General features: G+C 46.1%; 2 protein-coding genes across 3 annotated transcripts; both read right to left on the reverse strand.

The window, feature by feature from the left end:
* Positions 1-586: 586 nt before the first annotated feature.
* On the reverse strand, positions 587-6,790 carry KRT12 (keratin 12). Its single transcript, XM_075559650.1, has 8 exons — positions 6,428-6,790; positions 5,984-6,066; positions 4,820-4,976; positions 3,539-3,700; positions 3,319-3,444; positions 3,000-3,220; positions 965-975; positions 587-684 (listed from the first exon to the last, which is right to left on the reverse strand). Exons 1-8 carry the CDS (start codon positions 6,788-6,790, stop codon positions 587-589), a joined length of 1,221 nt encoding a protein of 406 aa, XP_075415765.1.
* An 8,663-nt stretch (positions 6,791-15,453) lies between these two features.
* KRT20 (keratin 20) lies at positions 15,454-23,423 on the reverse strand. Of its 2 annotated transcripts, none has more exons than XM_075559340.1 (7): positions 23,031-23,423; positions 20,496-20,578; positions 19,093-19,249; positions 18,624-18,785; positions 18,395-18,520; positions 17,176-17,396; positions 15,454-15,595 (listed from the first exon to the last, which is right to left on the reverse strand). In XM_075559340.1, exons 1-7 carry the CDS (start codon positions 23,421-23,423, stop codon positions 15,454-15,456), a joined length of 1,284 nt encoding a protein of 427 aa, XP_075415455.1. The 2 variants fall into 2 exon arrangements, with proteins under 2 accessions (XP_075415455.1, XP_075415454.1); XM_075559339.1 differs by having other exon boundaries at positions 15,454-15,613.
* Positions 23,424-24,245: the final 822 nt, after the last annotated feature.

A 24,245-nucleotide genomic window follows, 5' to 3' on the forward strand; every position in this document is an offset into this window, starting at 1 on the left:
TGTGAACTTGTGGCAGACCCTTGATGGGCTAACATGAAAAGGACAGACCTTTAACAGAACCTTGACTTCAGCCTTGAGATCTTTATCACAATGTTTAGCAGTTTCATATTATTTCCCCAAACGCCTCTCTATGCCCTTGACATTCACTGTTGAATCAAGAAAGTACTCCTTTCACATGATTTTCATTCATTGTTTATTGAAATGAATTCTTTTAAAATATCCTACTTGATTAAAGTTCTTGATTTTTTAAAAAAAAGTTACAGACTATCAAAAAACTTTCACTGAAAGATGACTCCTAGTACAGAGAGATGAAAGGTAAATTTTAGCTCATTATAGAGATTAGTACAGCCACCTTGACCTTCATCTGAATATTGGTTCAAGACTGTGGCCATCCCACCCTGAGCGTACCCGATCTCTCGCCTGAATATTGTTTCAGAAATGCCAAAAGTTAAGAGGGACGCTAAAGAAAACGAAACAGACAAGAATAGAGCTTGAGAGAATACAATATTTCTCTCTGAAAGGAATACTTTCTAGTAGATTTCTGCTTTCTAAGGAACCAATCAGGTGGCAGATCTTCTAAAATCTGCTAATTGAGTTCTTCAATTTCATGAACTTGGGACGAGACCACCTCGCCATTCACCACCTCTTGCACAATCGTCTTGATCTTCCGGCTTTTGGTGGAGTCTAAGATAAAGATGAAAGAAAGGGTTGAAAAACCAGTGTTTCAAAAATCAATCCAAAATTGGTTGTTGCATACGCTTTTAAATTAGGTATTGACTGATATCATCCAGGAAATACAAACTTTCAAAAGGTACTTTTACATATTTTTAAAAAGTATATTTTAGTCAATGGCAATGCAAAAGAGACTCGGTTTTCTTGTGGGTCGATGAAAGCACTTTTCTTTGACAATGTGGCCCTCATCATACCACTTTGCAGAAGAGCTTTCTCCCCCGGGACTTGCCACAACCTGAAAGGCTGCAGAGACCGCTCATTTTGCAACAGGCACCAGGCAGACCTTTCCCTCTAGCTCAGAAGACAGGAAGGGACCGACCCCGCACCGCGGAGTGAAATCTCACTGCGGACTCCATTCCTCAAAGTGATTCTGGCTTACTCTACGTGATGCCGAGGGGCTCTGCTTACCTGTGGAGGAACCAGTGGACTGTGATTGAGATTTGGAGCCTGCCCCCGATGCACTGTCATCCGATCCAGCTCTGTAGGGGAGACAAGGGAGGAAGGAGGGCGTCACACATGTTTTCTGATCTGAGGAGCAATCTGGAGCAGACACTGTGCAAGCGGAAAATCAGAATAGTGCTCCGAACGATCACCAGCAGATAACCCAACTCTCCTGATGAAGAATGCTCGAATGCTGCAGCCATCCGAGTGCTAATTTGGTGCAATTCACTTTGATTTTTAAAGCCTTCCTAAAATAGGCTCTTATAGTGCCAGTCATGGAAGATCCGGTCTGAGAAACCAGATTTCTGTATTTCATAGCCTCTAGTTCTTCTCTCTGGTCTAGGGCGCTGTGACTTTAGGAAGTTTGCTACCAAAGGTCTGAGGTGGCTCCACTGGCTGTTATTTGAGGTTGCATGCTTAGCACTGGGCCACTGGTATCAGAAAGGGAATGAGTGGTTTCCCTGCATGTAGAGATCCCCAGTGTCTTCATTCAAAGCACTGACATGGATGAGTACATGCTTACGAGGTATAGAACATCTGATAAATTGAAGGCACAACCTTATTAAACTCATTGCCATCGAGGCATTGACTCGTGCTGACCACACAGGCCCGTGAGCTTCTCAGACTGTAACTGTTCATGGGTGTGGAAAGCCCAGTCTTTCTCACGGTCGTCTTCTTAGGTCAGTGATTTTTTTTTTCTCCACTAGAGAATGTCTTCCCTTCTCCTTTCCGTCAACTGCAGAAAAGCTGCATCCAAGAGCTCGATACGGTTCAGTATCTGAACTTATTTTCGGATTTAAGGGGGTGGAGTGGTTGGTTTTGGGTTGGGCTGCTAGCCACAGGTCAGCAATTCGACACCACCAGTTGCTCCACAGGACAGACATGAGAGCTGATGGTGCCCGGCTATCAAAAGATATAGAGTCTGGGGTCTTAAATGCTTGATGATAAACAAGTGGCCACCTAGCTCAAAGCAACAAAGCCCCCATGGAAGAAGCACACCAGCCTGTGTGATCACGAGATGTTGAAGGGATCAGATATCAAAGAAGAAAAAATCATATCATTGTGAATGAGGAGGAGTGTGGAGTGTGGACCCAAAACCCATCTGTATGCAACTGGACATCCCTTTATGGAAGGGTCGCGGGGAGGAGACAAGCCAGTCAGAGTGTAGTTTAGCAACGATGAAACATACAACTTTCCTCTAGTTCCTAAATGCTTCCTCCCCACCCACTATCATGATCCCAATTCTACCTTATAAATCTGGTTAGACTAGAGGATGTACACTGGTACAGATAGGAACTAGAAACACAGAGAATCCAGGACAGATGATCCCTTCAGGACCAGTGCTGAAAGTGGTGATACCGGGAGGGTGGAGGGAGGATGGGGTGGAAAGGGGGAGCCGATTATAAGGATCTACATATAACCTCCTCCCTGGGGGATGGGCAACAGAAAAGTGGGTGAAGGGAGAAGTCAGATGGGGCAAGATATGACAAAATAATAATTTATAAATTATCAAAGATTTCATGAGGAAGGGGGAAAATTAGGAGCTGATGTCAGGGGTTTACGTGGAGAGCAAATGTTTTGAGAATGATGAGGGTAATGAACGTACAAATGTGCTTTACACAATTGATATATGTATGGAGTGTGATAAGAATTATATTATCCCCCAGTAAAATTATTAATTAAAAAAAGCGTTACAATCTTGGAAACCCACAGGGGCAGCTCAACTCTGGCCTAGGGCCTCATTGAGTTGGGATGACTCCATGGCAGTGAGTTTAGCTATTTGTCTGTTTGTTAGTTTGTTTATTTATTTATTCGATCTGACTCACCCCTCTGGCTCTCCGTCCAGCAGTCGGTGGTAGGTCGCGATCTCCAGCTCCAGGCGGGCCTTGATGTTCAGCAGCTGCTGGAACTCGGCGTCCTGGCGCTCAGTGTCACTGCGCAGCTGCAGCAGCTGGGCCTCCAGGCAGCTGAGGAGCTGCTGAACCTGGGACAGCTGACCGCAGTAGTCGCCCTCGGTTTCCGCCAAGGAGTCCTGCAGGGACTTCTTCTGCAGTGGGAAGGGGAAAGGCACCCATCAAGTGACCAAGTGGACCACCGACTCTGGACACAGCTGTGTCTTGGGAAGTTGAAACGGAGAAGCCGTACCATGGCGAGCTGAGCCTGGAGCTCGATCTCCAGGTTTTGGAGAGCGCGCCTCAGCTCCGTGCCCTCGCCCTTGCTGGACTGCAGCTGCCCCTGGTGGGTGCTGATCTCCTTCTGCAGTTCCCCGCTCTGCAAAGAGGGGGCCAGGCCATGTGAGTCCTCCTCCGAGAGCGCGCCCACATATTACCGCAAATGGATCCAAATGGTTTGGTGTGGGGGGAACCTTTTCAATGAACCAGGCTTCCGCATCCTTCCGGTTCTGCTCCGCTACGGTCTCATACTGCGCCCTCATGTCGTTGAGGAGCCTGGTGAGGTCCACTCCTGGGGTGGCGTCCATTTCCACGCTCACCTGCCCCGGGTTGCCCTCCCGGAAGCTTTGCAGCTCCTGGGGACAGCAGGTGAGAAAAAGGTGTGTTAGGGCCTTCATGGGCCCTCCTTCCCCAAACGATTATATTTTATCACCGGATTGAAAAAAATGACAATATATCAAAACTATGTATTAAAAATACTTCTTTACCCACAAGTTTGTATTTTTCGTCTGACGTTGAAAGAACATTTTGGTGGGCTCTTGAAAGTGTCATGGGCCCAGGCCCGAGGGGCTGTGCCTGCTATACCTGGTGGCCACGGAGGTGCATCGCAGGGCCGAGGGACATAGTGCTTGCTCTGGACACTGGAGAATTCCAGCGGCAGCTCCCCATCCAGGAGCTTCTGCATCCAGATTCGCACACCATTAACAAGTGCAAAATCCTGCAGGAGGCTCTTTTTTTTTCCCTCTTAGTTTAATTTTATTTTTTTTCACCTTTTTTTAAAAAACGTTTTATTAGGGGCTCATACAACTCTTATCACAATCCATACATATACATACATCAATTGTATAAAGCACATCTGTACATTCTTTGCCCTCATCATTTTCTTTTATTTTTTTTTCCTTTTCTTTTTTTACATTTTATTAGGGACTCATACAACTCTTATCACAATCCATACATATACATACATCGATTGTATAAAGCACATCCATACATTCCCTGCCCCAATCATTCTCAAAGCATTTGCTCTCCACTCCGCAGGAGGCTCTTTAGAGCCTGTGGCTAGCGTCATGATAGGCTGTCTGATCATATGCCAGCCAGCTAGCGGTGCTTCATCATTGACATGACGTGTATGTTTACGACATACTGACAGGCTTCTGTTTGTTTGTTTTTAACATTTAAAATACCCTGTTTTTCCCCTTCCAATCACCGAATCAGGCCACTTACAGTTCTTCTTGTCATGAATGATTAAAATGGCGAAATCAGAAGGTGCCTCTGCTCTGATAAACCCTAACTGAATCACCACCATCACCACATGCAAACACACACCACACACTCCCAGAGGCGCCTCCAACGGACCGGGTACAGATCAAACACCCGCCTCAGGGGTCCTCACTTGAGACTGGTAAATTCGGAGTTGTGTTCTATAGTCGTGGGAGAAAACCCACAGCCCGGAGGGGCTGCTTTCTGTGGCTCACCTCCTCGTGGTTCTTCCGGAGGTAGGCCAGCTCCTCCTGCAGCCCTTCGATCTGCATCTCCAGGTCGGCGCGGGCCAGCGTCAGCTCGTCCAGCACGTGGCGCAGCCCGTTGATGTCGGCCTCCACGCTCATGCGCAGGTTCAGCTCGGTCTCGTACCTGGAAGCCAAAGACAAGCGTTCAGGGAATCAACACTGCTGTTCGGATGAGGCCCCTGCTCTCTTTGTGCATAAATTCGTGTGACTGTTTAAAAACTGCAGCACTGCAGTACATTTTTTGAATTTATGACTTCTTCTTTTTGACTCCCCCCCCACCCCTTCCTTTGAATGATAGTCTATTCCTCAGTTGGAGAGAGCAACCCTAAGAGTCAACTGTGAACTCACTGTCGGTGAGTTGATTCCAATTCATGGCAACTCTCCCCGAGACTGCCACTCTTCCCGGGGTGGGGGGTAGGGGGGGTTGGGGGGGATGGAAATCCCCTCTTCCGAACTGCTGATCTTGTGGTTCATAGCACAATGCAGCACCTACTGAGCCACCGGGGCTCCTGAGCAGACTGCCTCCAAATTCCCCTTTGGTGGCTGCTGTGACTATGAATTCCCAATGGCATCAGACGCAATGGAAAATGAAATATCAATTCATTGTTTTGCTTGACATATATAAGTTAAGGTCAGGCATTGATACCTTATTATCTTGTACCAAGATTTTGTAGCTTTAGGAACCTCCCACGGCAACTTCCTGTGGAAAGTTTGTGGAGAAAGAATATGAGCAGTTCTTTCTCATGCCAGGGAGGGGAAGAAGAGGGCACTATCAAAGTAAGTACATGATTCATATTTCAGTGTGTCATCAGGAAAATGATATTCCATTTCACCTCCAGGCAAAAGGACATTACTAATTCATGTTGATACATGGAAAGTTGAGATGTAGGCCATTGGCAGAATTATCATGTCACATGGCGAGCCAATGGAGAATTACAACTATGGCAATCCATAGCCCTAGGTAGGTTGTGTCATATGAATTGCGTTAGACTTGAGTTACTTTTTAGAATGACCCATGTGGATGACTGACACACACACGTTGAACTATTTGGCATCAACGAAAGCAGGGAAAATAGAGAAGAGGAAGAAACAGTGGGATATCAAGCTTTGTCCATTTTTCTTTTATCTCACTTCATTCGGAAGTCCTCGGCAGCCAGTCGGGCATTGTCGATCTGTAAGATGAGCTGAGCGTTTCCGACGCTGGCAGAAATGATCTGGCAAAACAGGGGGAGACATCCAACATGAGCCCCTGAAATGCCAGCATTATGCATTATACTGATTGTTGGCCTGAAGATTGTTAGGTTCATTAAAAAAAATGGTAGGGAAGGTTCATTTTTTTTCCTCTAAGAGAATACAGAGGAAAGATGTTATTTAAACATTAAGCAACATATTTTCTACAGAAGAGTGGTGGGCATACACTGCGTGTGGAATGACCCAAGGGAACAGAAATCTTGAAATGAACATTGCTGAATACAATCGAAATGAAAAACTCCTCTGAGCTTCATGACTGGGTGTCGTCACAGCAAACCAAAGGGAAAAGTAACTCCCAAAGCTCCTCCAAAGAACATCTCTTACCTTGCTCCTGAGGTCTCCAATCAACGTATAGTATTTAGTGTAGTCAGTCCGTGAGCCGGGGTCTCCAGCCCCAGGCGCTCTTGTTTCATACCATTCTTGAATTTTGCTTTCGAGCTCCCTGTTAGCCTCTTCCAGAGCACGGACGTTATCCAGATAGGAAGCCAGTCTGTCATTGAGATTTTGCATGGTTTCCTTTTCTGATCCAGAGAGAAGGCCTCCATCGTTGCCAGAGAGCATGCCCAAGGAGCCCCCTCCCGGGCTTCCCCCCAAGCTTGTCCCCAGACATAGTCCATAACCAGCGACCAGTCCTCCTGCAACGGAACCTGCAGGGCCCTGACCAAAACCAGAGCTAAAGCCAAACATGGAAGTGGCCGGAAAGCCTACCCCCCTGCTGCCCCCCCAAACACTTCCAGCACTGGAGGTGGACATGGCCCTGGCTCTGCCTGCTGTCCCACTTTGGGAGGACAGTCGCCGGGGAGAACCACAAGTGCTCCCTGAGAGTGACATGTTGTTGGGGAAATCCACTGCCCACCAAGCGACAAGCTGAGAGGAAGTGATGGCAGAGCGATGGCAGGAAGGTGGAGAAGTCAGCCTTTTATAGGCCATTGCAGTTGAAAAGATCACGCCACACACTCAAACACAGGGTCCCCTCTCCCTCTCATTTTGGCCAACTCAGCAAGCAAATGATTTATGTGAATTGAGAACTCATTGGTGTAAAAATAATCCAATCATGGTGCACACTTCATATCTGTCACAGGGAAGAGAAGAACATTGGGTGGAGTAGAGAAGTTGTCACAAATAGTTTTTCTTCTCCAAATTATTCTTTTGCTGATTTCCCAGCACCGCCCAGTGTTTTATACACAGTAGGAAATCAGAGATTGTTTGTTGAATGGGTAAATTATTGAATATTTCTTGCCAAGCCTTAAGCTTTGAAATGTTTTCCACTTATCTTTCCCTTTTGTTTCATTTAGAAAACTCTCTAGCTCGTAATATAGTATCTGTATCATTCAGTATCAATATAGTATCTGTATCACTCAGTATCAATATAGTAACTGTATCATTCAGTGGAACATAGTTTGAAAAGCAATTCTGAAATGCATTAATGGAAGCTCAGAAATAGTTGCTTTTCAAGTTAATATTGGTTTTGAATTGTCAAGGGGGTTTAAGATATTGAATGATTTCTTCTTTTAGGGGATTGAGTGAAAAAGACCCACAAATGGAGAGAAGGGGTGTAGGATGCCCAGTGGGGCTTAATCAAGGATAATGTAGCAGCGAGGAATTACCAAACCCGAATGAAGGCCGAACATGATGGTGGGAAAGTATAAGAAAATAGAGAAAAGAACCAGGAGGCAAAGGACATTTATAGAGGCCTCAATACAGACATATACATATGTAAATATATTTATATATAACGAGAGGGGAATAGATCTATGTACTTATATCTATATGTTAAGCATTAAGGTTTCAGATGGACATTGGCCTCGACTCAAGTACTCCCTCAACACAAGAACACTTTGTTCTAATAAACCGGCATTCTGTGATGCTCACCTTTCCAACAATCACTGAAGACAAAGCGGGTCCATAAGCAAATGTGGTGAAGAAAGCTGATGGTGCCTGGCTATCAAAAGATATAGTGTCTGGGGTCTTAAAGGCTCGAAGGTAAACAAGTGGCCATCTAGCTGAGAAGCAACAAAGTCCACATGGAAGAAGCACACCAGCTTGTGTGATCATGAGGTGTTGATGGGATCAGGTATCAGACATCTAAGGTCCAGAACAAAATCATACCCAATGTGAATGGGGAGGCAGGGGGTAGGGGGTAGTGTGGAGTGGAGATCCAAAGCCCATCTGTAGCCAATTTGACAGCCCTCACAAAAGGGCCACAAGGAAGAGATGAGCCAGTCAGGGTGCAGGCTAATAGCACCATGAAACACACAACTTTCCTCTAGTTCTTTAATGCTTCCTTCTCCTCACTAGCATGACCTCTACCTTACAAATCAGATTAGACCAGAACATGCAGCACACTGCTACAGATAAGAGCCCGCAGGCCAGGGAATCCAGGATAAATTAACCCTTCAGGGCCAACAATGACAATAGAGATAGGAGTAGGATAAAGGGAAGGGGGGGTAAGGGGGAATTGATCAGAAGGATCAACATATACCCCCCTCCCAGGAGTACGGACAACAGAAAAGTGGGTCAAGGGCGACAGAGGATGATGTAAGATATAAGAATAATAATCCATAACTTATCAAGGGTTCATGAGGGAGGGTGGGCGGGGGAGGGAAGGGAAAAATGAGGAGCTGATATCAAGGGCTCAAGTAGAAAGAAAATGCTTTGAAAATGATGATGGCAACATATGTACAAATGTGCTTGACACAATGGATGAATATACGGATTGTGATAAGAGATGTAAGAGCCCCCAATAAAAGTATTCAAGAAAGAAAAAGAAAGGAAGGAAGGAAGGAAGGAAGGAAGGAAGGAAGAAAGAAAGAAAGAAAGAAAGAAAGAAAGAAAGAAAGAAAGAAAGAAAGAAAGAAAGAAAGAAAGAAAAGAAAGACCAACAAAGTGTCTGGGCCAAGAACTAGTCTCATTGAATTACTAATATGAAATCCATTGCAGTCCAATTGATCCGGACTCCTAATGACCCTATAAGACAGTTTAACTGCCAATAAGATGTCCAAGTCTGTAAAAATTTCTTTGGTATGGCATCAGATTGCTGCACCTTTCACCCTTGGAGCCCCAGGTGTTTTTGAACCACCGCCCTTCCAATTAGCAGCCTAGCCCTTTAATCACAGCTGCACCAGGGCTCTTCTGGTTCAGATGAAGATTCTAACCTAAAGTCTTCGAAACAAACAAACAAACAAAATATATACAAAATAGCTTTAGAAATTAAAAAAGGATTTGACATTAGATTTTCACACTAACATTGTAGGTTATGATTTTAAAAACATTAACCTGCAGGTTTTTAAGTAGAGCATTAAGGTCATTTGAGAAGTTTTTTTCCTTGTGTAATAGTTGACCTTCCTTCCCACCACACCGAGGCAAAGTACTGGGGGACTGCAGCGGCACAGCAAGGGAATGGAGCGGCAAGGTCCCCAGAGAATGTGAAGGTGGACTTTGGGGCCAGGGCGTGGTGCCCCAACAGACTGGACTGGAAAACACTCCTAAGGGCCAACAAATGATCCTTGAACTGAAAAAAAAAAAAAAGAAAAGAAAAGTTGACCTTCTTGGTAAATGCTATGGAATTAGGGGCCTTGCACCAGCTGATCTTGAATCCGATTTCTAAGTCTCGTTACTGTCATCTGTGAAACAGGCTAACGAGCTGCTGTGATGAGTCCCTGTTGTGGAACGGGCACATCTCCAGAGTGAAGCAGTGCTGGTTGTCATGAGCAGCATCAAGGGAGACTGCAACCTAGAGAGAGAATGCAGACAGAGGGCATTTGAAAACCCAACAGGAGAGTCTGCAGAAAAGAATGCGAGGCCTTTGGCAGTGGAGCGGTTGCTTGTTGAGTTGCCAAGTGCAGGGTCAGCCTCAAAACCACCAGCTGCTGAGGGAGGAAGATGCAGCTTTCTACTCCCGAGCAGAGTTCCAGTCGCAGACATCCCAGGGTCCATCCACTCTGTCCTACAGGATGGTTTTGAGTGGGAACCCACTCAATGGCAGCGAGTTTGGGTTTGGATTTGGCTTCTACCCCCAACACTTAGCATGTTTATTCCTTCGACAGAAATTGGACATGGCCAGTCACAGAGACTGCTCTTCGGTCAGAGGTGAGTCTGACTCTTGGTGACCCCGAGCGTGTCGGAGCGGAACTATTTCTGAGAGTTGCAGGATGTTTTGGAAGTAGACTGCCAGGCGTTTCTTTCTAGCCGCCCTTTGGGTTGACGCCAGCCTCTGCCCTTCTTGTTAGCACTCAAGTAGCTTAACGTGCTAGATCACTGAGGGCCTTCACCTGCACAAGCGGCTGCTGGAGGATAAGTGACTTTCACATGACAGGTGGGTGGACTGAAGGCATGGGCTGTGGAAGACCCCCAGGCTTTATTGCCATTGTCAACATGGAGTCGTGGGAGAAAGACCACGCTCGCTGCTCCCGTGAAGATTCACGGCCTCGGAAACCCGGCATAGGGCCAATTCGAGTCGGAGCAGCCTCGATGGCTGTGGGTGGACGATGGATTTCAATTGGGAGGAAGAGGAAACACGTCGTTCAAATTAAGAAATAAGTAGCCCCCTCCCCCCACCCCAAGTTAAGAAGCCAGTGGGTCATTTCTGTGATCGGCCCTGTAAAGGGCTCACCTTTGCAATACAGAATAACACGGGCAACATCACATTTTGAAAACGTGTGAAAGCTTCGCCAAATGTGCTTCCCAGAATGGAAACGTGCTCATCGCCGGCCATCTTCCTGGTCTTTGACATGCTGAAGCCCATCGGAGTGGCTGTGAGGACACTCAGCCTGTTGATGGTCCCCCTTGTGCATCACTGACGAGTGACCGTTCCTGAGGACATGTCTAACGTAAGTGGAATGTGTGAGTGTGACATTGCATCTGAAAAGGACTATGCCCTGGGTAATTGGCATGATGGGCTCAGGGTTTATTCTGCATCCAGTTATGAAGGAGGAGCAACTGCAAAGTGGAAGCAGACTATTTCTCATGCAGTGGGTGTGCATGTGTGGGGGCTGTCTATGCCATGTGTTGTCATAGAAGAAAGAGTATCCCAATACTCTGTCGGGAGTAAAGCGAACTGGAGACTGGAGGTCCCAGAGTGAAACTGCGTGTTCCTACAGTCGAAGGGAGAAATGAGCCTGTATATAGGAAAAGGGTGAAGGGTTGGGGCTGGGAGCAACTTTACATATGCTTATTAATTTCTAGACAAGAACGAGTCAAAGTGCTGCAGGTTAGCGAATCCGCTCTCTGCCACAGCCTTCTAGAACCAGCCCCTCTGAAGTATCTCCTCCAAGCACCCGTCTACGACCACACGTTTTCGCAAGCCACATTCTTGCTTCGACTCCTGACAGCTGAGGGGGAGTCAAACGTTCACGAGAAGTTCACAGGCTCCGTTCTTAGGAAGGCAGAAAGGAGGAGAAGCTAACTTTAATTCAGTAAAAAATAGAGTCCTGATTCAGAGCCAAGTCAGTCGTTTTCAGTCATGCCAAGTACCTGAGGCTCAGCGTGTCCTCCTGAGTTGTGTATGTGTGAGGGTGGGGTGGGGCGGGGGAGCTAAGTTTGGGAACCAGTTTTTAGAAGTGACCATGATTTTATTTGACAGCTGCCTAGCCTTGTTCCGGGAGTGACTGCTCAAGTCAAGGACGCGAGGAAACAGGAATAGAGGCCAAGTAAACAATTCGAATGAAGTTATAGTTTCCCTTTTTGCTGAGTTTAGGACATATTCAAACGGAAGATGATGACTGGTGGCTCTTTGAACCGTTAGATTTCTTTTTTTTTTTTTGGAATTGTTTGATTTCTGTGAAGGAAAACACGTGCTCCTCTTTTTCCCCGGGGATGAATCATTTCCTGGTCTTTGCAGGATTTTCCACCTGAGTGCCCTTCCTTAAGGCCAAGTCTTCCACCTTCTGTGCTTTGCTCAGCACTTGCCCATCACCTCTCTCTCTCTCTCTCTCTCTCCCCCTCTCCTTCTCTCCCTCTCTCTCTCCCTCCCCCCCACCCCCCCCCCACCACCCCCCTTCTCTGCCTGATGTGTCCAGGCTCTGTGAGTGAGTGAAAGGATGCTGGGTTTCCCAGGATGTCTATTGTGCTTTTGACACATGAAAGGTGAACAGGACACGGCCCACTCCCCCTCCCCCACCCCAGGACCCCTAGGGATTGGGGCTGATCTCTGGAGTTCACGACTCACTGGTTCTCCAAAGAAGGGGAGGGTCTTGGAGAGGGTGTGTGTGGTGGGAAAGAAGAGGAAGATGGACCTGGGATGGCAAAACAGGAAGGGGGATCTTAGAAGCCAGTCTATGGAAGAGAAAACCAGTGTTGAAAAGGGCAAAGAGGGTTTTTTTTTTTTAAGTCACTAGGCAGTGTTTGAAGTTGGAATTGTTAGTTGCGGGTGTGACCAGGTACTGGAGACGGCCCCTGGGCAGGCCAGAGTGGGAGCAAGGATGTGACTGGGATTCACCTGGACTCCACTCTGATGTTTGTTGTTCCACATCCTTCTTTTTTACTTCTCCTCGCAGGTGGGGTCTGTGTAGAAATAGCGTCCAAAGCTCCCTTGGTGTGTGTGTGTGTGTTCTCTATCTTGCCCTCCCCTCGAGTTCTCTTTGGGCTTGATGGTCCCACAGAAATGGATGAATTGCATTGACGATCATTCAGATGTATGAAAGAAAACTCTTACTGCCGTCAGGTCAAGTCCGTTCTGACTCACGGTGCCCCTTTACGGCAGGGAGGAACTGCTCCTGTGAGTTTCCCAGAATGCACTTCTTCATGGAGCAGATGTCTGATGTTCTGTGCCCCTGGACTCCTAGCAATGGGGTAGAAAGCCCGTGTCTATGGACTAAGAACCTGTTGAGCCTTCTTTGGGTCCAGATACATATCAGAAGCGGATCATCCTGCTGGGTTTTGTAGCTGTGGGTGCTGAAATGAACGCATTGTTTCACACAGCAACTCCTGGTGGGCCCATCGGGGTGCAGCTCTATGGGCAGCTTCGCCGATGTTCTCTGACAGATTACTTGGAAGAATGGACAGTCTTCGGTTTTCTGAGAGGAAACTGAGTTACAAACATGAACCTTCCGATTTCTTTAAGAAAGAGGCTTTCTTTTTGCCATGACAACAAATAGCCATGCCTTGTAAGTTTCAAATCCAGGTACTCAATCTTTCTTTCTTTTTTACAATCAGGTTCATACGTGGTCTCTGATATTTGCTTGTCAGAAATTTCAGGCCATTCTGGAATGGGTCCTGGTAGGTGAAAAAACAACAACAACCAATCCCCCTCCCCCTAAACCCCAGTTCCCACCGTTCTTAACATTCTATAAAGCAATTTACTAGTTGAAGCGACTTGGACATAAATTTGGGGAAAAAAATGAAACCAGACTCTTATTGCCTCTTTGAAAAGTGAGGGGGGGGATGGGTAGAACGAACAGATTTTCTGTTGTGCTGAATACGTTTTTTGTTTTTGTTTTTTTACAAATGTGTACATCAGAGCAATCTATGTGATGCTAAGTAACAACGCTGGCTATTTGTCATCAATCTGTAAGGATGGAGGTTCGAAACCACCAGTTCCTCCTGAGGAGAAAGATGGGGCTTTCTACTCCTGTAGAGAGTTACAGTCTCAGCAACTCAAAGAAGCAGGTGTTCCCTGTCCTGTAGGGTCGCTATGAGTCGGCGTGGACTCGATGGTGGTGAGGGTGTTTTTTGTTTTTTAGGTGTTGTACAGTGTCTGACTGGCAAAATAACAGAGAACAAGAGATCTGCTACCGGCAAACACTCATTCTGAAGGTGGCTCAGCCATGCTTGGTTCGCTCAGAGTACCGCAACGTTATGCAAACTGCCCAGGGGCGGTTTTATTTGAAGGGTGGTAACTGTGTGACCCTCGGAAAGTTATTATCTCTTCTTCTCCTCATTGATAGCCCTCATTTGTGCCCATATGTGAAATGGAGATCATGTCAGACGATTAAGCCATAGGAGAGAGCATTTTTGTCAGTCCACAGTGACTGAGTATTGGCAAGTTCCTGTGATACAGTCTGATCATTTCTACCTCATGGTAGTATTGTGAGGATGAGATGAGAACTGAATATACAATGCCTGGCCCACTATTTTCATCCTAAGAAGTGCAGAATAGATGGTAGATGCTATTATTTTAAAGTGAATGATACAATTATTTTTCATAGAATAGTAAAACTAAAAATCCTATTTCTTTACAAATGTATAAGTTCAGCTACCTATTTAATATAGTACAGTGATACCAGGCAAATTTATTTTTCCTGTAAATATCTGCAAGGCACGTATCGCTCACCAGGCTGCAGAAAAGGGCGAGGTCATGCCACGTGGACTTTCACCCTGTCCTGTCCCATCATGCTCCCCAGGTGCGTCTGTGGGCGGCCGGTGTCAGGGCTTCTTTCTATTTTATTGCCAAATACTATTCTGTCGTCCAGAGATCCCGCATCATGATCGCTCATCAGTGGATGGACAATGGGGCTGTTTCCTCTTTGGGGCTATTATGAAGGCTGTCAGTGTGAACATTCACCTACAAAAGACTACATATTGTATGTTTCCATGTTCATGAAATGTCTGGAGCAGACAAATCCTTCAAGACTGGAAGTAGTGCAGGCCAGACGTGGATAGAGGGGATATGGGGAGAGAGTGGGGATGGGTATGCGGACTGTTCTTGAGGTGAGGGAAATGCTCTCAAAGCTGTGGTTTACAAAGCAGTGGGGAGCAGCGTGCCGTGCCCATCCATCACAAAGGGCAACATTGTCCCTTGTGGAGGGCATCATTGGCTTGGCTTGGCATCTGGTCCCATCGCCAGCAGAGAGCGTTTCATTGCTGGTCTGCTCAGGACTGAGGATCAGACTTGGGCAAGAACGAGTCAGAGAATGGGGCTCTTTTCTGGGTGGCTCAGAGTTAGCAGAAATGTCCTGGTCCGGAAGATGTGATGATGCCAATCACCACAGCAGTGCCACATTTGGCTCAGGGAGGACTCTCGCCCTGCCCCAATGCCAACAGGAGGTTGTGCGATACAGAAACAGGGAAGGTTAAAGAGATTTATTTGTAATCTGCACAGACTCCTCTGCTCCATAAGGTTTTGCATAATTGACATGTAATGTCATTTTCAGGAATATTCCCTATGAATTGATATTAGGTAGTCTATACCTTGTAATTAATCTGCTTCACGAGAGAGATGGCAGCCATGGTGCTTTAACAATCGGATCAGAGTACTCATTGGATGTAATTTTTTTTTCAGGCAATTTATATTCAATACCAGAGATTGATAAATAGGCCTTCCCCCTTTTCTAGTCAATCACGAAGTAAGCTAATGCAGAGGCTTCAGAGTGCTCTCTAAGGGCTGGTTTCTTTTAGAACTCAGCAGCCACTGCTTATAGATTTTCTTCCATCTCTCTGACTTCTGATGACACAACCTTGCCGTCCACCACTTCTTCCACGACCGTCTTGATCTTCCTGGTTTTCTTGATATCTGAATTCGGATTTAAAACATTACATGTTAAGGCAGACCCATGTCTCTGTTGGCTTCTGATACTCATTTTGTTATCATTTTGTAATTTTGGGAAAATGGTCAAATCCATTCTCTTTCTTACACAACTCTAAATCCTTTGTGGACACAAATGCCGAAGATGTGCCACGCTGCTCACCGATTTAAAAATGCTCTACTCTGCTCCAAAGAGAAATCTCTAGTGCTGAATTCAACAAAATTCACATTTTATGCCACCCCCCCGCCCCCCTGCCTCAGGACAAAAATGACCCAGGGGTGAAAATTGCCCTGCCCTAGAGATGTGCAACGTTTCCCAAGTGGAGGGCTGCTCTGCGCAATGCTCACGGGTCCAGAATCTCTAGCGTCACATCAAAGGAGCGCTAATGGAGCAGTGGGTCAAGCGTTTATTCTACTAATTGCAAGGCCAGAGGCTCACCGACCCCCCCCCCCACCCCTGCTCCCCCAGGTGATCCACAGGTGACAGATGACTTGATCTCCTCAAAAGTGTTCCAGACTCAGAAACCCTCAGGCATTGTTCTGTTCTGCCCTATGAGGTGCTGTCGTCCAAGCTTACTCACAGCACTGGGTTTGGTGTCAAATGAAGGAAGCATGGTGGCACAGCGGTTAAGCGCTAGGCTGTCAACCATAAGGTTGACAGTTCCAACCCACCAGCTGCTCCCCGGGAGGAAGCTGTGGCAGTCTGGCTCCATAAGATCACAGCCTTGGAACCCCTGTGGGACAGTTCTACTTCCACCTATGGGGTCCCTGAGTGGGACTCACTCAACAGGTGTGGGGTTGGTTTGGGGATGCTCATGTCTGCCCACTTCTTACTGGTGCTTGATAATGAGCAGAAAGGTAGGACAATGGGGCACTTACCTCTCTCTTCCTCTGGGTTGTTCCTTTTTGTTTAGTTGTTTATTTTTCAGGGGAAAAAAAAGAAGCAGAAACAACAGTTATTGTCACATTGTTATTCCTACTCTTTGTCTTTCAAAGCAGTTACAGTCAGAGCGATGAGTGTTTTCCTGCCTGTTTTGTCGTCTTCCTTTTTACAATGCTGGTCGAGTCAAACTCGAGTCTTACTTCCTAGCTTGAAGACATGGAACTTCAAAACTGGCCTATTTAACCCACGTTGGAAGTTTGGTAACGGATCTAACAGAATTAGTCAACGCTTAAACCTTGTGTTCTCTTATTGACTTTTTTGGGTTTGATATTTAAAGCTCTTTGCTGCTGAAATACTGTTGATTCTCAGATGAATCACCAGGGACCTCTGTGGCTTATTCAGCTAGTGAATTCTCAATGATAGTTAAATATTTTTATATATTATTCTTTTGATGATGTATTAATTATAAAAGTTGAGAATAATCTATATCACATGGATGACCATCTCTTAAGTAAGTCTAACCACATGACCTTAAGTACAAAGACTCGATGTTTTTAGGATGTGTCTGCATGTCTTTGGATATGTATTTGCCTTGTTGTTGATTTGTGTGATTGCTTTTGTATTAAGGATTGTACTGGTGCTTGGCAAAGAGTGACAGGGCTTACTGTGTGGACATACAAATAGAACAGCACACAGAAATTGATAGATAGTCCTTAATGTTAGCCTTACATTTGGTCCTCTCCTTCCAAGAGACGGCGGTAAGTAGCGATTTCCTGCTCGAGCCTGGTCTTTATGTCCAGGAGAATATTGTATTCGTTCATCTGGTGTTCTGTGTCAGTCCGTAGCTTCATCAGCTGGTCCTCTAGGGAGCTTATCATGGCCTGGATGTTGGCCAATTGGTTGCTGTAACGAGCTTTGGTCTCCTCTAATGTCCGTGCCAAAGATTCTTTCTAGAAGCAGAAGAAAGAAGACGTTTCTTATGTGAGGACTTGAGTTGAGAGGTGGCCCCATTTTAATTTCTCTAGAGAATAAACTCTGGAGCTAGCCCTTGTCGGCATCAGGTGCATTTCTAGCGTTATCTCCCACTCTTTCCATCCAAGCAAACTCAACCTTCGTTGGGAATCACTAGTTTTGTATTTTGTTTTCTATGTACCCTTTGGCCTATGTCTACTTTTCTCTCTTGCTGCTTTTTTGCCCTTCCTCCTGGCGAGAGGCTTGATCTCCCTGTCCCTGACTTCAGGTTTGGCTGCGTGGTTTTATGGGGCCCTCCATGTGGGCGCATTTGAATTCCTCCTCCCATTCATAGACAAGATCTCGTGACATTTATTTATTTGTTTGTCTGCCAATGAAATGCAGATGGAAGCTACAAATGCCTTTTTCTGCAAAGAAGGCTGGAGAGCCACTAGATGGTCCTGCCTTGACTCTTGCTTTCTGCCTCCTGGGCCTGCCCCATGGAAGGCTACTCAGCTAGGCTTACCCATGGAGTGAGACCGTGAGGAGGCAGAGCGTCAGGGAGGCTGTGATGGGTGTCGCGGTGGTGTTTGAAGCAGTTAAGACTTGGGGATTGTTTGATACTGTCAGTCTCATGTATGGGAACACATGAGAATGTATCATAAGCTGGCTGATTTGGTGCACCTGGAATGACTGTACCCTCATCTCTCAATTTTAAGATGCACCCTATTTTTAAGATGGGGCTTAAATGCTCCCCCCTTCATCAGTCATCCAGACCAGTTCTTTCTTTCTCTGTTTCTGCAGGACGTTGCTATTTTCTTGATTTCGTCCTGCCTTTAATGATGATCAGCTGTTGGGCCTGTTTCCTGGTGAGCTGGGGGTGGGGTGGGGAGGGAGGAATCCTTTCTTTTCCTTTCTAGCATTGCTAACGTGGGCGCTTAGGCACGACACCCACGGGGTTAGGAACCGGGCCAGGCGGCAGGGAGCTGCGCTTTACCATGCTGAGGTGGGACTGGAGCTCTATCTCGAGGTTCTGGTAGGTGTGTCTCATCTCCTTGACTTGCGCCTCGTGCGCCTGGGTTTCTTCAGTGTTCACGGTGACTTGCTGCTGCAGCGTTTCAGCCTGAGGACCCCGGCGTGAAAAAAGGCGAACGAAAGAAAGGAAACACGTTAGCTCTTGCTGGAGAATAATTTCAACACCTGCCCTTTAGAACCCAAGTTATTACCTGCTTTATAAAGTGATCTTTGACCTCTTGGAGGTTATTCTGGGCTAAAACTTCGTATTTCTGTCTCATTTCATTCATGATGGCTCCGAGGTTCAGGCTGGGAGCAGCATCCACCTCTACGTTCACGGTGTTACCCAGCTGCTTGCGCAGGCTCGTGACTTCCTGCGAGAGAGAACATGCAAAGTCCTCTTACTCTCGGATGAGGCAGAGCAGAAACAGACCGGAAGAGCATATGATTTGTTGAGAATGAGTTAAAAAGAAATAAGATAATGACTACATTTATTATCAGGCAGATACTAGTCTAAGTCACCGAGCACATACAATGACTTTAGGGAAAGTTAGGGTTCACATGTCATGTCTGCTGGCCTCTGGTGCACCATAAACCATGACCCGCCATCACCATCTCCTCCCCCCCCCCTCCTCCCAGACATTCCATCGTTCTCAATATGACCTCCGAATGTTTTCTTACCTCCTCATGCTCCTTTTTGAGGAGAATCAGGTCTTTCTTCAGCTCTTCAATTTGTACTTCCAAGTCTGTCTTGTGCAGAGTTAGATCATCAGAGACCTTACGCAGGCTTATGAGATCGGCCTCCACTGTGATTCCTAAACCTCTCTCTGTCTCACACCTGTGAATCAATTCGTATGCAGAGGTGGTTGAGTCTCTCTGTGGGACAGTCTTAATATCATGAGATAGATTCTACATCGCATATATGAAGATCAACTGAGATTCTTTTAGCCTTCCTTTATACATTCAGAAAATGTACACAAGAACCTCAGAATGAGCTATTACGTTCCATAATATAATCTCTGTGATTAGGAGTGACTTGTGACAAGGCTATCTAAAATAACTTTCAAAAGTCTCTGAATTTGATATTAAAAAAATGTTTACTTTAAATATGATGCTATCAAGAGACTCTTATTATTGATATCAATAATGGTTATTGATATCAAGTAATGGTTAGTGATATCAAGTAATGGTTAGTGATACTTAATATATGCAATCAATGTACTTTTATTACTTTATAGTTATGTGAAAAGTGACTTTTATTAAGTGATAATGCATTCTTTTCTACATTATATCCATCCTTTTTTAAAAAATAGCAAACTTGTCTTTCAAAAAGATAACGCAATGGGGCACTCAGATGCTGAATGAAATGTTACTGCTTTGATCTTTAGATAGGTTTTCCACGTTACTTCTTTTTAATCCCTTATAGTATTAAAATGACATCCTTTAAAACCATGTAGGACTTCTCAGTGCCCATGGTTTATCTAGAGGAAGCTCTAGTCTTCAAGAAGTTTAGAGGAACAGTTCTGATTTCTCAAAGTATGATGTGCTACAACTAAAATTACTACGAGTCACACAGCTGACCAGACCATATTGTAAACCCCTTGGAAATAGGAAGTATCAAGAGATACTGCAGGCGTTTGGATCACACACATTTAGGTGTTTGAAGGAACATGGATGGCCCACTTGGAGAATCATCAAGGGTAGATGGCATGGGTCTCAAGGAAACAGAAGGGTTCTTATGTAGAAATTGGTATGTTGTAACTCCAAAGGTGGCAGGAGGCTTTCTCACGGGTCTATGAGAAAGAACATTTGAGCAATAGGAGGTGGTGAATGGAAACACGGAAACAGTGGGAGCTACAGGAAGTGCTACCTGCTGTCTGGCCACATCTAAGACTGGGGGAATTAGATGCCCACCCCAGGGTGCTGTATTAGAGCCGATAGCGTCTGACACGCTTGAAACCAAGACTCTAAACGTCTTGTGTGGTGGTTCCTTTACCAACAACACGATTGAAAGTTCGTGCCGTGAAGTTCTAGTTGAAGGAATACCTTTACAGGAAGCTTTACCATCACATAAGAGAACCTACTTCAGCCGGAAGTCCTCGGCGGCCAGTTTAGCATTATCAATGTGCAGAATACACCGAGCATTTTCCAGTTGAGCCTCTTTAATCTGGAAAATACATGATGAAGAATGGCATTTTCAGCGGGTCAACAGTTTAGGATGATTGCATATTTCTTTAGCTACAGCCACTGTTCTATCAGGGGATTTCCACGTGAAAATAGAATGCAAGACAAATGATATAGCCATTTAACAGAATAAATGGGATACCCACGAAGCTATTAGCCACCAGGTCAGGGCTTTGAAGCCACCAGCCCCCCCTGAGGGTGAAAGACGAGGTGGTTTGCTTCTGTAAAGAGTTAAGTCCTAGACAACCAAAGGGGCAGTTCTGCTCGGTCCTCAAGGTAGCTATGAATCAGAACTGACTCAACGGGAGTGAACCTGGCTTGATTTTTTATCTCTAGACCCTCAAGATTGAGTCAGCTTCCTGGTGACTTTGCCAAACTCACGGCCTTCGAACCGATGGCGACTGCACAGGACAGGGTCGAACTACCCCTGTGAGTTTCTGGGCTGTGACTATGAATGGGAATGGAAAGCCACCGACTTTCTTCTGCAGAGCGGCTGGCAGTTCTTAATGGCTGACCTTGCACTTAGCAGCTCGATTTGATTCCACTTGATTCAACAATCCTTTGTTGTGCTCTTTACCTTGGATAGTCTTCTTACTCAGAAAATCTACTTCGTTTCTTTTCACCCGATGAACTGCTAGTCTTTCTTCTTGTCTTAGCTTAGACACCATTGCTTCCAGGAAATCTCCAGAAAGCTGAATTGGATGCCCTGCCCATGTCCTGTTGCTCTACACAGCCCTCTCTGCTAGCATGGATCCCTCTGCCCGGTAACCGCATTTTTCTCGCCCATTTCTACCTACAGCATGTTCAGCATTCTCCTTCCCAGGGTCCAGAATTTTTCTAAGCACCAGTTACTGCCTGAAAAGGACTGACTGACTGACCGACTGAACACTTGCTATAGTAGAAGTTTTACTGGGCACTACTGCTATGTGACAGAGATGCCCCCCATCTTTAGAAGTGGTAAACCAATGTAGCCCATACATGCAATTCTCACAGATGCATGTAGCTTGAGAAGTATACTTGTAGAACATGCACAATGATGGGTTTCTTTCAGTCCTTGAAGGACAACTTTAAAAACATCATTTTACTGGGGGCTCATAAAACTCTTATCACCATCCATGCATCCATCCATCCATCCATGCATTGTGTCAAGCACATTTGCACATTTGTTGTCATCATCATTCTCAAAACATTTGCTTTCCACTCAAGCCCTTGGTATCAGTTCCCCACTTCCCCCTCCTTCCCCAACCCTCCCTCATGAACCCTCAATAATTTATAAATTATTATTACTTTGTCATATCTTACACTGTCCAATGTCTCCCTTCACCCACTTCCCCGTTGGGAGCCGTGATCACCCCCTAAGTGGAACGGATGGCTGTACCTAGGATTTGGGACCATCCAAAGCTGATTTAGCAATGTCAATCATAAGTCAGGGGTGGGAGAGTAGTTGGCTACCTTGAATCTTTTATGGGAACTTAAAAAGAATAACTGGGAAATTTGAATATCTTTGCCTCATTTGCTCAGAGCTCCTGAACCCCCCAAATAACTAACTTCTGGTGGGGACTGGGTCACACTTCTGGTCATACTGGTTTTGAATGTAGCTGATGAAAAACAGAGCTATTAGGTATGTGACCTTTGCCCGACAGGAATACACGTCTGAAAAGACAACCGAGAATGAGAGGGGAGAGTTCCTTGATGAGATAAGGAGTTTTTGAAGCAAAGCAGGTACTCGGTGTCCTATCTGAAACCTTTGACTAGGAGCAAAGTCTCCTGCTTTTGTGCCACACAACTGATTAAGTGGAGCAGGCTCTGATATGACTGCAGTGCATCGGATTGGGAGCAATAGAACAATTGGTTTCTGAACTGCTTGGAGAGGATGGTCAGATTATTAAACAGGGTACTTATCAACCCAGAATCATTCAGAGAACCTTTGCTCTCTCCCCTGTTTCCGCCCTGAATCACGTTATCACCAACCTCTGTGCTATGGGAACCTCATGCTTGTATATAATATTTACTCAAGTGAGAGGAGACAAAAAAAATCTCTGAATTGACTAGGGGTTTGAAAGCTGGTGGAGACTAGGATTTTAAAAACAAACAAAACACTGAGAGAAACTATTCTACTACCACATATAAAATAATCTAGCTCTTTTCAGGCTGGAAGAAGCTTTCTATCCATTGCACACTGACCTGGTAAACAGGAACCAACCGCAGATTACAACCATAGAGGCTAGGCACTGCATAGTTGGTATGGAATTAGGTTGGATCGTTCGTTCGGAATGGTTGTGTATAAAGTTACCCTCTTCTACTACCTCAAGGGCAGTTGACAGAGCATTTTTAAAGGGCTAGATTTCAGCAAGTTCGGCTTTACAATATTCACATAGACGTGGACATAACCCCTGTAGTCATCCTGCAGCTAAACGATGGGGAGCGTTTCTCACCTGACGTTGCAGCTCTTCGATGTCCCTGTAATAGGCACTGTAGTCCCGGCGCACACTGGGAGCCTGGGACTCATACCACTGCTTGATCTGCATTTCAAGCTTGGCGTTGGACTGCTCCAGAGACTGCACTTTTTCCAGGTAGCTTGCCAGGCGGTCATTAAGGCTCTGCATGACTGTTTTCTCATTGCCAACAAACAGGTCTCCTCCGGAGAGTTCACCTCCATAGCCCATCTGTCTGGAGGTGGAGATGCGGATACCTTGGCCACCAGCTCCCCCATAGACGCTGGGGGCAGCCCCGAGGCGCTGCAGGCTCCCCCTGCTATACAGGGAGCCGCTCATGCTGAGTGCTGGGGAAACCAAGGGTCTGTGGAGGCTTCTCCGGCTGAAATCCATTGTGGCGTGTAGCAGAGGTCACCTGTGGCTACAGGATGGATGGACGGGGTGAGCAGTCTGTCACAGTGGAGGCTGGGCTGGCTTTTATAGAGTTCACAGCCACCAGACTCCTCCCCTGCTGAGGGAGATGTTACTGTCTACCCTGCCCGGCTTCATTTGGTACAGCGTTATGTTTAATTTGATTCCAGAAATGACCATTGGAGCCATTCTCCGAGGCTTCTCTCAGGAGGGTGTGCCGTCTTTTTAAAAAACCGGGAACAAAGGAGGCAGCAGGGTGTATTCTTTTAGCCCTTGCACCTGTCTTGACAGCCCTCCCCCCACCTCATCCTCATAGATATGGAAAGCGTATTTATGATCTTCATGAATAATTTAGAAATGTGGAAGGCCAGATGCGAGTACACAATAGCATAAAGGAGCCCTGGTGACACAGTGCCTGAACACTCCCCTGCCAACCGAGAGAGGTGGTGTTTCAAACCCAGCACTGGAGCCAAAGACCTTCCCACTGGCTTCCATGGCCATTACTGCCAAGAGACCCTCAGGGCAGCTCTGCTCTTGCCACAAGAGGTCAGTGCCCACTCTGACACTGTGCCCACCCCGACACCGTGCCCACCCCGACTTGGAGGACCACAGCTTATTCCTTGTGGCAAATTGCTTTCCCAGACCTCGGCTTGTTGCCCTTTTCCTACCTTTTCAATTTAGTTCATATTTCACACGAAGGGCTAGCATCTAACGAATGAGCACCTAGCTAACACGGCACATCCCCGGCAGGGTTTCCTTCTGTGGTCCCTTGGATCCGACTCGGCGGCACCCGGCAACAGCATC

The sequence above is a fragment of the Tenrec ecaudatus genome, chromosome 10, assembly GCF_050624435.1.
Source record: "Tenrec ecaudatus isolate mTenEca1 chromosome 10, mTenEca1.hap1, whole genome shotgun sequence".
Taxonomy (NCBI): Eukaryota; Metazoa; Chordata; class Mammalia; order Afrosoricida; family Tenrecidae; genus Tenrec; species Tenrec ecaudatus.

Excerpts from the sequence above, each read along its gene's own strand:
- KRT12 (XM_075559650.1), bottom strand. The coding sequence starts at position 6,790 with ATGTTTGGCTTTAGCTCTGGTTTTGGTCAGGGCCCTGCAGGTTCCGTT. Across the intron at positions 3,701-4,819 it reads TCCGGAAGAACCACGAGGAG|GAGCTGCAAAGCTTCCGGGA; the intron begins GTGAGCCACAGA and ends TGCTGTCCCCAG. Across the intron at positions 3,221-3,318 it reads TCCAGGCTCAGCTCGCCATG|AAGAAGTCCCTGCAGGACTC; the intron begins GTACGGCTTCTC and ends TTCCCACTGCAG.
- KRT20 (XM_075559339.1), bottom strand. The coding sequence starts at position 23,423 with ATGGATTTCAGCCGGAGAAGCCTCCACAGACCCTTGGTTTCCCCAGCA. Across the intron at positions 18,786-19,092 it reads TCAAAAAGGAGCATGAGGAG|GAAGTCACGAGCCTGCGCAA; the intron begins GTAAGAAAACAT and ends TCTCTCTCGCAG. Across the intron at positions 15,614-17,175 it reads TTGGAAGGAGAGGACCAAAT|TATCAGAAGCCAACAGAGAC; the intron begins GTAAGGCTAACA and ends TAACAAAATGAG.